Genomic DNA, 17,221 nt, shown 5'->3' with positions numbered 1-17,221 from the left:
CGAGGCTACAAAGAGAGAAGAGCTGCTGTGCATGTGAGATGATGCTGAGCCTGCAGCATTGCCTGCTGGAGACCTGCAAGCTTACCATACAACTGTCGTGGCCTCCCGTCCACAGCTTACAGCAGAGAATGTGTAAGTCCAAGCACACTTCTCATTCTCCTCTGTAGAGCACAGATGTGAGCTTGTTCCCTTCCTCTGCATGAGCAGACTGAGACCCATGGAGAGATAGATCTACAGACACAGTGATCAGGAGTGCTAATCTCTAGCTAGTTTGAGGCTTGCTTGCCATGACAACTGGACACAAGAGCAGAGAGAAAACCAGAATACACTTTTCCCCATTATTGGAACCTCTTAGGCTTTCTCAGAGACAGGCAGTTATCATCCAGTGGGCTTTGACACTTGCCTGCTAAACACCCCTATGCCCTTTTCAGCCATCTTAACCCACCATCAATTTAGTCATTCCTTGGACTCAACATATGGGACTAGCACCCGACTGAGCATACCCCAGTAGCATGGAGCAGTGGTAAGATTCAAGCAGTATTTTGAATCCACCTAATGTAGCCAGCCTCTGAAGTGACCTCCAAGGATCTCTGTTTCATGCAATCCTTGTTTACCCTAAATTGGGATTTAGGCAGCCAGTAGACAGTGGCAGAAGTCATGGTGGGTTGAGTTGCATATGGTGGTGCACACATATAATCCCAGCAGTTGGGAGGTAGAGGAAGGAGAAGAATTAAGAGTTGAAGGTAACCCTTGGCTACAGGACACCTTGTCTTAAAATGCACAAGAACACACACACACACACGGATACAAAGTAAAGACAAAACAAAAAAGCAGTAATTGTGTGATAATTCCCAGGCCACAAATGGCACTGTCATAATGTTCTCTCAGACTGTTCGCTGTGTGGGAGGGTCACCTAGTTGTGCTTGGTGACATTCAACCAAGCACAGGGTGAGCTAGCACCAACTTGTCAACCCTATGAGCAAGCCACGTGGAAACATCTCCTATCCCCAATCAAACTTAATCTGAGTTGGGACTCTGAGTATTCCCTGGCTAGAACCACAACCATTCAAACCATTCCCAAATTCCATGGTACCCACAGTTCCCTCCGGGACTGACTATTAAGTCTCTAAGCCTTGAGATACTTCGTTATGCAGCAACAGATAACTGATGGAACACAGCTCCAAATCATTTTCTTCTCTTGTGAGATGGGAATGTTAACACTAAGTTTATAGCATTGTAAAGATTAAGCTGGACTGACACATGGCAGGCATTCTGTAAACAGTGGATGTGGATAGTATCCCCATTCACTTCCTCTCCTTGCCAAAGATTCCAGAAGCACTGAGGAAGCTGGACCCAGTCTTTTCCACGTGCTACCCCGTGCCCCTCTCAGTTCCTTTTAAAGTCCAGGCCCCATCTCAGCTCTCTCGCCCTTCATTCCTGGGAGACCCTGGTCAGAAGTGGATGCACCTAAACCATGGTGATGGGTTCCTTCAAGAGCTCTTGGGTAGGTCTGCCCACATGTCTCAGGGTGTTCAGGGGTGTATGTTTGGGTTTCTTTCCAAGGGCTCCAAATGTGATAATTACATACTTATTAGCCCTGTAAAATAACAAATCTGGAATCTGCACTCTGGAACCAATGGATTTCCTGCTGAAATGAGTTCAAGGGGTGCCCTAGCCAGGACTCTCCGTAAGAGCCAAAACCCTGCTACAGAAGGCTGCACAGGAGGCCCCGCCCAGCCCACACCACACACTCAGCCCTTCCACTCTTCTCTCCACTTCAAGGCTTCCATTGTAACTGCTGGCCCTCTGTCCTCACTCTTTTTACCATTGTTACTTCTCTGTGGACTTACTATGTGCCTGTTGGGGGTTGGTCTTGGGTGCCCCTCCTCTTGGAGTAGAGGGAATTCCTAGGGACTGGGGCTTTCTCTTCTTCCCCTCCTATAGGTAAAGACCATGCTGTAATCTGTATTTAGGAGATAATAGCGACTAGACTGATGTCCCTGGAACTAATCCTCTGCTCTCCAGAATCTCTCTAGGTTCTGTTGACTCCGACTCCTCCCCCAACCTAGGCCCAGTGGCATTCACTACATCTAAGTGCCTCCCACAACCCCCACTGCCATGGCTTCCTCTCTTACCTAGGATCTACTCTTTCTGGAATGCTTTTTCTTCCCGCCCCTCCATCAGTCACATGACTTGGGTAACCCCCACTCTACTTTTTAGATTCAACCTTAGAGAACCTCATGACCACCTGTCTCCTGCTGTCACCATTACTGGGTTTGGCACCTTGCCTTGTAGCATTCTGAGTACAGTCACGTACTTTGAGATAAAAGTTCATTGCTTGGCATCCTTCTCCCAGTCATTTGGAAAGGCCCCGAATGAAAGTGGTACTGTCTCTGGCCCAATCCTCTGTGTGGTCCCTCTCTCTGCCATGAGGCAGGCATTCAACAAATGTTTGATGACTATCCATCATTGCATAAGATTAATCGAGGTGTTAGAATTTCCCCCAGAGTCTAATAATACCCATTTCTGCATTATACCAAGAATAAGTCCATAAAACTCCACAACAGGGCAACATGGTCTACACGGAGCACTTGCTAGAGAATTCACCTATGTTCACACAAAAACGGCAAGTCTGCTGTATTATCTCGGATCCTCTGAACACAGCCACGCTACAGGTACCACACTACCTAGAATATATATATTCATATATACATATATATGAAATGTATGTTCAATGGTATATATATATATATATATAATATGTGTATATATATACATATATAATGTGTGTGTTTAAAGGTAGATCTAGGCTTAAGAAACATCTGTGTAAACACTAGTTCACTCAGTTCAGTAAAGCTAACCAAAGAATCATTCCTCAGACTTTTCCAGTATAGAAACTTAGGTATGGAGAGGTTTCATGGCTTTTCAATCAAACACATCAAATTGATAGAGAAAGAAGGGGGGGAAAGTTCTTAAACTTCCCAGAAATTTCACTCTAAATCATAGGATTCAGCTTGTATTGTTAGAACCTCTTCAAAGATCCTGGTTTCCACAATGCAAGCCTTCCTTTAAAATATCATTCATGGGCGAGGAGCACCGGATCTTAAGGTTTATTTACCATTCCTTAGCCTGACCTTCCAGGAAGAATGTGGCTAATAAGAAACAATCCACTTGGGCTCCCCAACCCAGGATTTTCATAAGGATCAACTTAGGGTTTCAGTGTTTAATAGAGCAAGGGCAACGCTAGCCATCGTCCCTTCCACAGCAAAAGCAGGCAACAGGAAGGCAGTTTTGTTTATATTAAGAAAATCTCAAACGCAAGGCTACATTTGTTCCATTGTCTGGCTCCTTTTGGATACCCACAGATGGATATTCACCTTCATGTGGTGGTCAGAGGGACATAGAAAGTAAAGGGGAAAATATAGCTGGAACTGGTATTTCCCTGATCAGAGAGCTGACCTAGCACTTGGTCTAGGGGCTGGGATTGGGCCACCCTAATTCCCATCCATTCAAGAGCTGGGCTGCTTCAGACCAGCAAAGAATAAACACCAGGTAGGTGGGGCTAACCTCTGAATCCTTGTCTCAGCTGTCATGAACAGACCCTCCTGGGAGAAGAATAGATTAAACAATCATCAATAAAAGTATCATTTCTATTTTAAAACTTGTTTTGCTTAACAAATGGAAAGATTTTTTAAAAAAGATTTATTATTATATGTAAGTACACTGTAGCTGTCTTCAGACACACCAGAAGGCATCAGGTCTTATTAAGGATGGTTGTGAGCCACCATGTGGTTGCTGGGATTTGAACTCAGGACCTTTGGAAGAGCAATCAATGCTCTTAACCGCTAAGCCATCTCTCTAGCCCCAGAAAGATTTTTTTATAGAGTGTTTTTTGTTTACTTTTTTAATTACAGGACCTAGAATTCTCTGGATCACTTATGGGCTCATCTCTTACCTCTGTTGAGAATGAGCCAGTGACAAATGCTATTAATTTAATGGTTATTAAATGGCCCAAACAACGAATTCATGAATTCTCTTAAAACCCTGTCCCACAACTAAATTAGTCATAAAATCACCCAGGTGTTAGACATTGTTTTGTTTGGTCTCAGAAGTCACCCTCCCTCCTCCCTCCCTGTTTTTGGCCACCACAGCTGGGTGCCACTTAGTGTTCCTGAAGCTACCACTGCAGCTCATCTTAAAGGAACCCTGTCCCCAACCCCATCTGGTCTAAACTTCCCTTTGGAGAACAAGTCCTAGCCTTCCCATTGGGAAAATGGGATGTATAAAAGTGATCTCTACCTTGCCTTGTTAGCTGAAGAAGAATGGAGAGTCTTGTAGGGTGGGAAGAATGGATCGGAGAGCATGTTCTGGATCTGACACTACCTAGTTACGTCCACATGGAACAAAGTTTATTCTGTAAAAGTGACCTGATAATTGTGCCTGCTTTGTGGGTTGTTGGGAAGAGAAAATAAATCCATGCATGTTGGATACATAAAAGTCCAGCACACCGTATTCAGCATACAGCTGTGAAATGAGGGTCCCTGGGTCTCTCAGTTCTCCCCCAACTCTCAAACCATCTAAGAAGGAAAATAAGACCTTGGAAAACATAGGTGCATAGGTCTCCTGTTTTCAATACACTCGCCCCACCAGACTGCCCTCAACCAAGGACAGACTATGGCCTGAATTTTGATCAGTGATTTAAAGGGAACAGGAGAGGCTCCTCTGGGCTCCTTGTTCTCCACAGTTCTGGGACAAAACCCTTCTAGAAGATGCAAGTCCACTAAACTCAGATGCCATCTGGGACCTCCTGTCTCCTTAATCCAATCAGAAACAGTGTTATGGCATGGAAGATGCCTCTGTTTAGAGCAAAAAAAAAAAAAAAAAATGTCAGAGGAATTTCCAGAGCTGGGAAGGGTTTGGGTGGGTCTGTGGGGCAACAAAATCCTTTGTTCAGCTCCAGTGTCAGGGCCATTTAATCTGAAGTCAAGAGACTTCCATAGATTCAGTGATAGAACCCTGAAATCTGGGTTCCCATTTTCTTGAGAAATCACCACTGTCATTAAGTTAACATGGTATGGCAAAATACTAGTGATTCTCAAATACCCAGTCTATAGGTACAAGACCCATTTTTATGACAAGAAAACGGAGGCACCTAGAGCAAAAGGCCCAGTGTTTAATCCAAGCTGCCTTGTTTAATTTGTTGATAGCATTGATCTTGTGTCATACTTTTATCCTCCAAATTAAGCTGCTTGGTAACTTTGTTGATTAGATGCCCTGAAATGATACAACCTTCTAGACAGTCAACACTACCTCGTTGACAATTATGGAAAACCTTTTATTAATAATCAGTTCAGCAGTGTCCACAGCTGAGAGCCAGTGGACTCCCCTCTGGTAGAGGCAGAGGGAAAAACCTCATTTTAAGCCAGGCTTCTCTAGTTGGAAATATCAGCCCCAGGTGCTCCCATCTCTGCCCAGCCTGCAGTCTGTGATTAGGGGCCCTAATGGCCATAATACCTCCAATGTGGTGTTTAAGCCAATAAGGCTTCAGAAAAGTTACGGTATGTTTAATAACGGCTTAATGACTCCTTGTGAGATGCAAGGCTTCTGGTTCCTGTTTGGCCTTGATTTACAGCCCAACTCTGGCTGAGGACAGCCAAGAAACCTCCTCTAAGCCTCCAACGGAAGAGGGAGGTGTTCACACCAGGCCTCTTAGATTCCTTTTTAAAATGAGAATTCAAATAGAATACAAATGATGTTTGACTCCCTGCCCCTCTCGCTAATCTCCAGGGGTCCTAAAAATATAAATGTTTTTTAACCCGGACCTAAGGGATCTTTAAGCTCAGGTCCAAAGGACCTCTGGTATGTCTTCCCAGATCTTAGGCACAGTAAGGATTATTCAGTTTCAGAAAGGCTAAGCTATACCCTAATCCAAGGCTTCCTCTGGGTCGAGGAGGCTCACCTCTTGGGAGATGCAATCCTACCCTCGCTATGTCTAAAATAGCAAGCCTGAAGCAGTTCATTTGCAGTGGATCTGAATGACATTCAGTTCATGCTGCTCAGAAGGACAATGACCCTTCTGCCTTTCCATAGCTGACCCAAAAAGCTACCTGGGCAGACCACTGAGAAACCTAGAGATCTCTCTGTCTGCTCTGGCCTGCCTGGGCTTTGGAACTCACCACCAAATGTAGACGGACCACAGTCCAGTTGAAAACACTAAGTGAGAGGTTCAAATCACAGATAATCAATGACAGTATTAAGGCCCAAGCTCCCAAACCCCCCGCTGTTTCCACAGTGTCCAGTCTCTAGGATGTCCAGGCAAAACAAGTGTCTAAGGGAGATGCCCTTGCTTTTTTCCAGCTACCATCAAAAATAAACCGAGCAAGGTGAAGGGGAAACTCTACCACAGTAGAGGCCTCTCTTCTCAGACTGATGTCAGATCAGGCCTCAAAGAGAATGTTGGAGGAGGGATGGGGGAGGGTGCGGGGGTGGGGGAGGATGTCTGCCCTCACCGTTTCACCTTCCCAGGGCCAAGAGTCACTAAGATGGATATCAGGACTTGGGGGTGCAGCTCAGAGCCAAGGACTCACCCGACTGCTAGACAAAAGGGATCCTGCCCTCGAAAGGAAGCAGCTTCCCTCTCTTCTCTTCCAACTGCTTGTGATACCAGACTCGGGGTGAATGGGGTGGGGTGGGGGTGTTCCTGGGCTCCGAGGGGTTAACCCGCACGGGGCCGCACGTGACGTGGATGGTTCCAGCATTAAGTCAGAGGCGCGGCCCCCTCTCCTGCCCCCCACCCCCCGCGGCGCGCGCCGCTCCCGGGGGCTCCGCGCCCCCGAGCCCAGGTCCCTCCCCCTTGGCAGGCGCTCACAGGCCGCGCGGGTTAGCGGGAGCCCCGGAGCTCCGGCGGCCTGTGAGCCCGAGCCGGCATGGACCCCGAGCGCTGCGCGCCTTTCGCCGTGGGGCCGGCAGCCGGTCCTTACGCGGCCGCGGGGGACGAGGCTCCGGGTCCCCAGGGGACTCCCGATGCTGCGCCTCACCTGCACCCCGCGCCACCCCGCGGTCCACGCCTGAGCCGCTTCCCGGCCTGTGGGCCCCTGGAACCCTACCTCCCAGAGCCCGCCAAGCCTCCCGCCAAGTACCTGCAGGACCTCGGGCCAGGCCCGGTGCTCAACGGCGGCCACTTCTATGAGGGCTCCGCGGAAGGTAACACGCCGGGGGTCGGGGGGGTGGTTGTGGAACCCCATGTCGTTCTTATCCCCAGCCCTTCCTGGTCTTCCCGACTCTCCCGCTTTCTTGCTTCTTAACTTTGGGTACATCTCGCATTTTCCACGATTCCCTCGCTAGATCGCTGCTGGCCTGGCCGGGCAAGGCCAGGGCATTGGGGACCGCAGAATCGCCTGTGTCCCCGGCCAACAGAGGCAATGGGAGGCGGGAGGTCAAAGGAGGGTGGAGTAGGGACGATCTTGGGCCCATTCCGACCCCCAAGGCGATTGAACCTGGGAGGAGAGATCGCGCTCATCCGGAGCCGAGCCTCTCTGCCACCGACCCAGAAGAGAGGACTGGGTGGAGGGCCCGGGAGCCTAACTGGGCCCCAAAGCTGGGAGAGAAGAGTTCTGCTTTTGTGCATGGCGCCCGCTGAGGGCGTAGAGGCTGGGCCTCGACTTAGTGGCCAAGCTGGACTCAGCGAAGGAAAGGCTGTGACCTGGACTTACCCAGCTCTCGTCCTCCGGCCCAGCCTCTGCAGGAAAAGGTTTTCTGATGCCCTTAGTCGCTCCGCAGAGTGGCGGTGGCTGCTCCCCCTCAGAACTGGGACTGTCTTCAAGATCAAATAACTATGTTCTTGTTTCTCAGATTAACTTGGCCTCCCCGTCGCCACGGGAATGGCTACCCTTCTTGCTGTTGGCATCTCGGCACCGAATCATCACCGCTGAGCCGTCGGAAGCTGTCCCAAACTATCCTAAATCCCAGGGCGCATCCCGCTCTGGGGACCGTGCCCTGTGTGCTAAGGCGGGTCGGACCGTACCATTATCTGAGAATGCGCCTGAGTGGCAGGGCCTGCCAAGACTGGTTTGCCGCCCACTATACTCGCTGACCCACGAGTGGCTCAGCACCCACGCCCACCCCTCGTATGCAGCCACATTTCGTAGCCTAGACCCAAAACTAGATCCCGGGAGATCCGCCAATGCGGCAATCGCCTGCTCCTCGCCGGCCTCCTCAGAGAGGCTGGGCAGCGAGCAGCTTCTGGCTTCGTCCCGTCCGGGTGGCGGGAGTGTGCAGGGGAGGCCCGGGAGGTGTGTTGGGGTCATCGGAGGAAATGAGCAAGTCCGCGGAGCTTCGCGTCTAATGCGGTTTGAAAAAGGCTCTCCTGATAAAAACCACAGTTGGGACTTAATGAGAAGCAGTTGGCCTGGCTCCTCTGATCCCTGCCAGACGGCGGCAGCCACGCAGCGCCCAGAGCACCGCCAGGGACAGGTAGCCGTCTGGGTTGGGATCGTGCCCCGCAACACCCCACCGCAGTCCAGTGTCCCCGCCGCTGCGCAGCCTCTTGCACCGACTGTTCGGGTTCTTGGACAGCCGTGGGTCTGATCGCACTACGAAAAGGAGTGGGATTGAATCGGCGGACAGTGAGTCTGTTGTCGCAACGAAACGAGACGAAAGAAAGCCAAAGGATGCAATCAGCCCAAGGGGAGAGGGGGGAATTGAACAAAACAACGGATTACAGTCTGAAGAACAAAGGTAACTAGCCCAAGTCCGTCGGTGAAATGGGGAGAGGAACGAAAAAGAGTAAATAAACAAATAGACGAACGAAAAGAGCGAACAGCAGATCGAACGAAGCGGGTAAATGAGGAAGGAAAAGAAGAGAGAGAGAACACGAAGGAAGGAAAGAAGGAAGGAAGGAAAGAAGGAAGGAAGGAAGGAAGGAAGGAAGGAAGGAAGGAAGGAAGGAAGAGGGCATTTCCTAAAAGGATAGAGCACACCAAAATATGAACACGTTTATGAAAATTAACGATTCAGGCCAAACGCAAAGAAGGCGCAGCCGAACGAGCTCAAGCCTAAACTGGAATCCTGGCCGCTGCTCCAGCATCGGCTGGAGCTTTTCTACCCTAGTCTTGGTTGCACGAGGGATTCTTAGTAAAGATAACCCCCATACGCACACCCACATCCTAATATCCCTGCCTTTAAAATATCGATCTCCGAACCTTGGCAGGTCTGTGCTGAGACCCGGCTTTTTGCGCGGGGGGCCTGGCGTACATCGTTTCTCTCCCGTCCCGCGCCCGCGCCCGCACCCCGCAGCCCTTGGCCACATTTTGCACCCTGTCCTTCTCCTTAAGAGGACCTTAATTCGTCCTTTCCAGTCACCTATGCACCCTCCTCAGCAGCTATGAGTGCAGGGATGGTTCCTCCTGGCTCCTCCATTTTTGTCTCTAGCTGGCTGACTGACATTGGGAACGAAAGATTCCTGCTGGAGTTCTGCACACCTGCCTCGGTGAAGATCCATAGCCCTAAGACCCAGCCGACCCCGGAGAATTTAAGTCCTTGACTAAGAACCTCTAAGGAGATCACCACCGCCTCGCTGGCGTCCCTGTGCTTGGCGCTTACTAAGGACTTAAGGTCTTCCACTAAAGCCGCGGTCAGAGCTAAGGAAGCCGGGGCTTCAGAGCCTACTATGGCTCATTTAGCGACCCCAGCACGGACAGAAAACAGCACACCCTAAGAGTAGGACTGCCATGAAAGCTGAAAGCTCGGTGGCTGATTCTGCGACAACGGTGAGTGCCACAAATCGGAACTTTGAAGCAGCCAGGAGAGGACCAAGCTTATGTGGCTTTGAGACAGCATGTGATAGGGCTGTGGTGAGATTCTCCCCGTCCTGGATGCACGGATTTGAAGGAAAGGTCGGAGATAAAGAATCTGCCCCCTGTTGACATGTTAGAGGTCCCAGCCCTTGCACCTGGATTTCACTCCTACAGAGCACTATTGCATTCCTGCGGTTGTAAAGACTCCCAGTGGCCAACAACCAACTTCAGTACTCTCTGGACCACCCCCAGACTGGTGTAGTAACAACAAAAGTTCAAACCTCAAATGGGCCCTCCTTAACAGAGCAACCTTCCCCTGGCAAGCTTAAACTTGGCCTGCTGGCTTCATTTCCCTTTTGTCTCTGCTCTCCCTGGGCCTTACTACTCAGTAGGCTGCTTGGGAACCTCTGAAAAGGGGCCCTATCCTCAGAGTCCTCCAGTTAGACCAGGGAGGTTTTAGGGAAACTAACAAAGAGGAAAGCAGTTGTCTGTCCCTTGGGGAGAAATGTAGAGGGAGCAGACTTGAGAGAGGAGCAGAGGCCAGCAGGCTTAGCTGCTTTTGGAGGGGGATAGCTGATGTATTGTGTTTTGATCTCTTGGCTTTATCTGCTTATGGGCTCACAGTTAGGAAAAGCAAGTGCCTGGGACCTAGAGTTGAGTATTCTTTCTGAGCAGGATCTTATGAGAACAGAAATTAAGGGTAAGGAAGCAGAAAAACCAGGGTCTGGACCATGGGGAGCTCTGTGTGGAGGGGTTAGTACCCTTAAGCCCCTGCCTTGAATTTCTCTCACCCATTTCTGCCTGAAGTCCATCTTCATCTCCCTGAGAATCCAGGACACCAAGGCTCTTCCCTGCCATTTTGAGGACCCGATATCTCTTGGGTGAACCATTCCAGGCTCTCCGCTCTGACCATTTCTTTTGTTTGTTTGACGTCGTCCATCTGTCTGTCCTAGCAAACAGGACTGCCTCTCCAACCAAACTGTGGTGATGGAGAATGGAATGTAAGGGGCCCCCGGGAGATTCCTCCTTGAGTTGCCTGTGGGTCATGAAGGAGATTGTTGCTACAGGCTGGGGTAGCCAGAGCAGGCCTTGCTGGACTCTCCCAGGTCTTGAGGACACACATAGGAAGGCTTATTGCACAGTCTGGGTGGCCCAGAGAGGTCACTGACCACTTTCCAGCTGAAAAAGACTACCAACCTGCCCTCCAGACAGGGGCTCATCTGACTCTGTGTACCCCTCCACACACACTGAGTCCCGAGAAGGAAACTGCTTCTTTGGTGACAGCTAACTAGGCCTCCTGGGGACCAGGCCCCCATTGGAGATGGGCCTGGGGCCATAGAAGAGGCCCTCTGAGTCAGCAGGGCATCTTTGTGGCTTAGTGGCTCCCATCCCTGTTAAGGACTGTTAAGGAAGAACTTTATGGGGACATTGCTGGGGGGTCCTTTCCAGAGGGGAAAGGTAGGGGATGATCATGGTGACCCATTTTTCATCATGCCAGGTCAGTCATATGGGGTTCCTGAGTGACATCATATCAGAGTGAGGCTGCTGGAGACTGTTCCCAGCCTGCTCTGGAACTCTCCCTGAGGGTTAATGGAGGTGATGAGGAAGCAGTCAGAAACTACTGAGGTGGGAGGGGCAGACAGCACTGAGGGTAATCAGGAAAGGGAGCTGGGGTACCTCACTAACTCCTCTAAAGCCCAGCCTCTCTGGCTTCTACCTTTTATGCTAGAGCTTCATTCAGTTCTCACCCAGACGGCACAACTTTAGGATGAACGAGGACAGGTGATTCCTTATGAAAACATCATTGGCCTGGCTTGCCCTTCTGCCTCAGAGTTGGGAAAATGAACATTGATGTGAGACTTGGCCTTCAAAGAACGAGGCAGCGCAGGGCAAGCAGCCAGAGGTGGTCTGTGCTGCTCTGTCCATGCCTGCCTGGATCTGGTAGCAGAGGCATGAGCCTGAGGGCCTGGGAACCAAGTCCAGCACAGCCAGAACAAGAGGGCACTCTAGAAGGGGTGGGAGATGTCAACCACGCCATCCTTAACCCCTGTCCCCACTCTTGGCCCTGCCAGGGTGGCAGTCCCTGCCGTGGCGCCAATCCTGGCACCTCCATACCCTGTGGGGCACACCACCACAGAGCACTTCCCCGAAATGAACCTCTCCTCTGGCCCCATCACATCTTCCCAGACCACAGAGCATGTGGCTCCCTAGGGCCCCCTCCCCAGCTGGAGGCTCAGCAGTCAGGCCTCTGAATGCCAGGCTCCCAGGGAGGGTGGCTGCCAGGAGGAAGGGAAGGGGAAGGGGGGAGGAGGCGGAGACTGAAGCTTCAGTGCTCTTTCCCTCCCTCTATCCCACCCACAAAACCCTCTGCTAGGTTTCCATCCTCCTTTCTGTTTCCATTGCAGCTGAGGAGAAGGCCTCCAAAGCTGCCAGCTTCCCCCAGCTGCCAGTGGATTGCCGAGGGGGTCCCAGGGACGGACCCTCTAATGTGCAAGCTTCCCCGGGCCCCTGCCTGGCCAGCCTGAGTGTCCCTCTTTCCCCGGGACTCCCCGACTCCATGGAGTTGGCCAAGACCAAGAGCAAGAAGCGCCGGAACCGCACAACCTTCAGCACGTTCCAGCTGGAAGAGCTGGAGAAAGTCTTCCAGAAAACCCACTACCCTGACGTGTATGCTCGGGAGCAGCTGGCTTTGCGAACAGACCTGACTGAGGCCAGGGTACAGGTGAGGGCATGGTGGGCGCCAGACTCTCAGACTGCTACACTCAGCCCATGGACCAGATTATGGAAGAGCTAGGAGCGGTGGGCAGGAGTGTCCCACAAGGCTGCCTGGCCCAGGCTCTGCTGGCACCTGGCCTCTTGGAGCTCAGCCTTCAGGCTCAGCTCTGCTGTGGCCACAGACTTTTCTGTATTCCTAACAAAATATGTCATTGGGTCAAGGCTTAGGCACAGGCTCGTGGGTAGTAGCCTCTTGGAGTCCAAATATCTGTCTAGGGGCCCTCTACTCTTTTATTAGCTAGCCAGGGGATTTGAATTATGCCACTCAATGGATTTCTGTCGCCTACATTTGGTAAAGGGGGTACCAGTAGCAAGCAAGAGAGTCCTTGAGGGTCACCAGTTGAGCAGCATTTTGGAAGAAGTAAGTGCTTAATGTGTTACTTCTAAGGTGGCTGGCCAGGACGGGAGGGTCACTGAAGGGGACATACAAGCAGCTTTAGTTAGGAGAACTTGACCTGAAACCCTTCCCTACCTCAACAAGTCCTTCTGCACAGAGAAAAATCCTTAAGGTCTTTGCCTAAGGTCACTACTTTGTGTGGTAGGGAACCCGGCCAATTAATTAGAAAGGGCGAGAGATGGGTGGGTGGATGCTCAGAATGAGAGAAGGAAAGCTATGGCCAACCGCGTCAGAAGTGATAGAGAGCAGGAGGGTGGCCAGCCAGCCTGTGAAGGAGAGGCAAGAGAAAGACTGAGCATGTGTGACCTTGTCTTGTGCATGGTGTAGTCAGAACAGGCTCCCCAGTGGCAGAAAAGAAGGCACTGGAAGTGTGTTTGGGGTTCTAGAGAAAGGTGAGGTGGCTGTCTTGGCAGAGGAACCCACTGCTCCTACCCTCAGGGAAGAGGAGGGGTGAAGCTCCTGTTAGCCTTTCCCTGATGGGCCGCTTCCACAGACTCTTGGGAAGATGCTAGAGTGGAGGCCAGCTCTAGCAGACTAAGGGGCCCCACAGACCACTCTACAGAAGCCAGAACTATCTATCAAACAGGCCTGACAACCAGATCCACAACAGGACCAGAGGAGCTTTGGTTGTTTCCTCTTCTCTGCTGTGTCCTCTGGTTTTCCTGTCCTATCTATCTAGGTGGCAGCTCAAACTGTCCTCTGTGACTGTCCGTCATGGTTCTCTGAGCTATGAGAACAACCCCGAATTTTATAAGCCAAGGGAGTTGAGAACAGGGAGTCTCGGGAATGTTATGTTGGGGTGGTTTCTGAATTCCTCTTCCTGGTGAAAGTGCAAGATGAGTGTGTGTTTTGGGGGTGCACACTTTTCTCACTCTGTCCTCTCCTAGGCCCTCCCTCTCCTTTCCTAAGCTCTCCCCATCGCCTCCTAGTTCCTCCCCGTATTTTCCCTTTTCTTTTTATTTTAATTTGGAAATAGGGTCTCATTCTGTTTAGAACCTAGGCTGTTCCAGGATTCATTTGGCTGACCTCAAACTAAAGACCCTCCTATCTTAGCCCCCTGAGGGCTGGCATGAACATGTCATAGGCATTAGCCACCAGGCCCAGCTCGACCCAGGCCTTTTCGACCCTGGAAGAATACAATGGTAGTCACGAGACTCCCAAACCCAGTCCAGAAGCCTCCCCAACCACCAAGGCCCTAGAGAGTAGGGAGGTTTTTCTCTGACAGGAGCATGACGCTCACCATAAACTCCACCCCATGAAGAGGACTAATTAAGACCACACATGGGACAATGGAGAGGGCAAGTCCCCAGCCCTGGAAGAGGGCCACTGTGGAGAGGTTCCAGGGGAAATGGGTGGTGACAGGAAAGTGACTCTCAATAGAGGCCTGTCTGCCTGAGGAGCGGGGAGAGGCAAGTCTGGACCCTGGCCAGGCTTGCCCTGGCATCACAACAACCTGGAAGCTAAGAGAACAGCAAGATGCACAGCCTCTTCTTAGCTCTCAAGTTACTGACCTCGGTGAGTGGCAGTGACCATGAAGCAAGGAATAGATGAAGGCTGAGGTGTTCTCATCCCAGACAGGGTAGGAGGCCCTTACACACATATAAACACCGGCACAGGTTTTGTTTTGTTTATTTCTAGTTGGATTCCTAGAAAACAGCAGTTGGTTTGTGTGTCACTGGTGTGGTTGATTTGGGCTTTGGTTTTGGATTGGCGGGGTTCCATGTACCTTAGGCTGGCTTCAAACTCAATATGTGGCTGAAGCTGGCCTTGAACCCCTAATCCTCTAGCCTCCACTTCCCAAGTTCTGGGATTACAAACATACACCATTACACTCACCTTGGCTTGGTTTTGATATTCTCAACATCTGACACAGTCTTTTTTTTTTTAATGAAAGAAATAAAACCATACATACCAATACAAATAAATGAAATTGGATCAGGTATATGCCAAATTCATCACACATACACTCAGATGTGTATAAAATACATCACATACACACACACAGAGAGAGAGAGAGAGAGAGAGAGAGAGACCTGCCAAGAACTCATAAATGATTGAGAAGTAAGTTCTCAAGAGATCATGGGCACAGAGTGGGATGAGTGTACTGAGAAGCGGACATTATAGAGGTCCTGTGTAAGAACCCAGCGGATGTTGAAGAGATGGGTAGCCCAGGAAATGGAAGCTTACTCACAGGTGAGACAACAGGTATCTTAAAAGAGGCATGGGTGGGAGTTTGGGAGTCACCTAGGAAGAACCAAGTGCTGTTGCCTGGCTAGACATGAGACTGTGACAAGGGTGGGGCCAGACCTAGGTTGCCTTGCTAGGAACTGGGCTCTAGGCCAGGTGTTCCAGGGAACCACTGAGGGGTTAAACAGGACCTGAAGAGCATGCTACAAGGCAGATCAGTCAGAGAAGCCAAGAGGACAAGACTCACTCACACACTGGCACACACCTAAGAGGTATCCTGGGCTCCTGAGGCTCACAACCCCCCTTCCCCTACAACATTGTGAAAAGAGCTAGCCAAGTTGGAGATGAAGAGAGTGACTCAGCCTAGGGAATGGTTGCTGGGGGCTCTGGGGCCAATTATACTGCGCTAGGATTGGGCATCTCCCAGGCTCTCTCGGCCCTGGGAACTGTGGATTTCTAAGCTCTTGCCACTTGGGGTCCTGTGGCTTGGATCTAGATTGTAGGAAAGGGCTCAGTGATTGCCCTCACCCCTTAGGCCTCAGGCCTCAGGGCTGCTCCTGCACCCCTTTAACCCTTCCTAATGGTCCCCAGGTCTGGTTCCAGAACCGAAGAGCCAAGTGGCGGAAGCGTTATGGGAAGATGCAGGAAGGGCGGAACCCCTTCACTACAGCCTATGACATCTCTGTACTGCCCAGAACTGACAGCCATCCTCAGGTGAGACCTTCAGTCCCACCTTTCTTCAAGACCTGCTCCTGACCGGTGGGGTTGCCAGTGAGAACATGTACTCTGGAGGAGGAAAGGAGCCTGTAGAGTCTGGGTACTGCGTTATGTGGGCAAATCACTTCTTCCTCCACAGAACAGGGCTATTGCCCACTCTGGTACATACAGAACAGAGAAAAATCAAAGAAGAAAGTGTAGTTCTGAGAAGCCATGGCTGGGACACCCTTGATGCCAGAGTTGGGGAGGGGTGGGTCTGGACCAAGTGGAGATTTCTAGAAAGCTTTTGAGGCTTCAAGAACAAGGAAGGAGCCACCAGGGTAGGGCAAGTAGCTCATATCTCTTCTTTTCCCTTCTCTTTTCAGCTGCAGAACTCCCTGTGGCCCAGTCCAGGGTCTGGAAGCCCAGGGGGGCCCTGCCTCATGTCTCCAGAGGGTATCCCCTCTCCATGCATGTCCCCATACTCCCACTCCCATGGAAATGTGGCTGGCTTCATGGGAGTGCCAGCCTCCCCTGCAGCCCACCCTGGCATCTATTCCATCCATGGTTTCCCTCCTGCCCTGGGAGGGCACAGCTTTGAGCCTTCTCCAGATGGCGACTACAAGTCCCCAAGCCTCGTTTCGCTCAGGATGAAGCCCAAAGAGCCCCCTGGCCTGCTGAACTGGACCACGTGATGGGTTACATGGGCACAGACTGAGCTGTCCACTTCTCTTTCTTCTCTGACCTGCTCCTAGCCCATCTCTACCTGGACACCAAACAGCAAACCCTTTTACCTCCATAACCTGGGTGGTTCCGGAAGCTTGGGAGAGGAGCTGGGACCCTCAGCCTCCTGCAGGGAACAGGCTACAGGGTCTTATTTCTTAAAATAGGTGGGGCTGCCTAGGAGACAGGGATTTCAAAGCAGGTAGGACTCCTCCTTATAGAATGGGTCCCCTCATTTAAATTGGGCTGGAGAAAAGGTGACAGATGCCCCCTGTTTTCCAAAGACTGTTTCTAAGTCCAGGGAGCCCAGGAAGATGGGAGGAGGGTGAAGACTAAACAGGGAGGTGCTCTCTGTGGTTCTTAGGGCTGGCCTCACTTTTGCCTTCCTACCACCAGGGGGCGGTGCGCTCAGCTCCTGGGACTGACAAGATCCCAGACGGTGAAGGTCAGCTCAATAATAGGTGGGGGGTCTCCTCTGTTCCAAGCATCCCTCACTTCTGCCCTGTGCTAGTCTACAGAGATACTATAAAGTCATTTTCTCCAAGTAGGGAGAAGGAATTCCACCAAACATTAAATATTTGGATTTGCTTTCATGGGATCAGGGATATGCCATGAAAACCATATTGGACATCGATCAAAATAAAAAAAA

The 17,221-nt window shown here is 51.0% G+C and overlaps 1 protein-coding gene across 1 annotated transcript; it reads left to right on the top strand.

The window, feature by feature from the left end:
* The first annotated feature begins 6,921 nt into the window (after positions 1–6,921).
* Alx3 (ALX homeobox 3) lies at positions 6,922–17,221 on the top strand. Its single transcript, XM_021159052.2, has 4 exons — positions 6,922–7,203; positions 12,200–12,516; positions 15,745–15,867; positions 16,236–17,221. The coding sequence occupies exons 1-4, from the start codon at positions 6,927–6,929 to the stop codon at positions 16,542–16,544; spliced, it is 1,026 nt and encodes a 341-aa protein (XP_021014711.1). The 5' UTR covers positions 6,922–6,926; the 3' UTR covers positions 16,545–17,221.

This window comes from Mus caroli, unplaced genomic scaffold (assembly GCF_978045245.1).
Source record: "Mus caroli unplaced genomic scaffold, Mus_caroli_1 scaffold_3, whole genome shotgun sequence".
Classification (NCBI taxonomy): domain Eukaryota; kingdom Metazoa; phylum Chordata; class Mammalia; order Rodentia; family Muridae; genus Mus; species Mus caroli.
Note: the sequence above shows the minus strand (reverse complement) of the source record. Positions and strands in the feature narration are given on the sequence as shown.

Bases quoted from the DNA above. Each gene is read 5' to 3' on its own strand.
- Alx3 (XM_021159052.2), top strand. From the start codon at position 6,927: ATGGACCCCGAGCGCTGCGCGCCTTTCGCCGTGGGGCCGGCAGCCGGT. The intron at 7,204-12,199 runs GTAACACGCCGG...TTTCCATTGCAG, and splicing joins CTATGAGGGCTCCGCGGAAG to CTGAGGAGAAGGCCTCCAAA. The intron at 12,517-15,744 runs GTGAGGGCATGG...AATGGTCCCCAG, and splicing joins TGACTGAGGCCAGGGTACAG to GTCTGGTTCCAGAACCGAAG.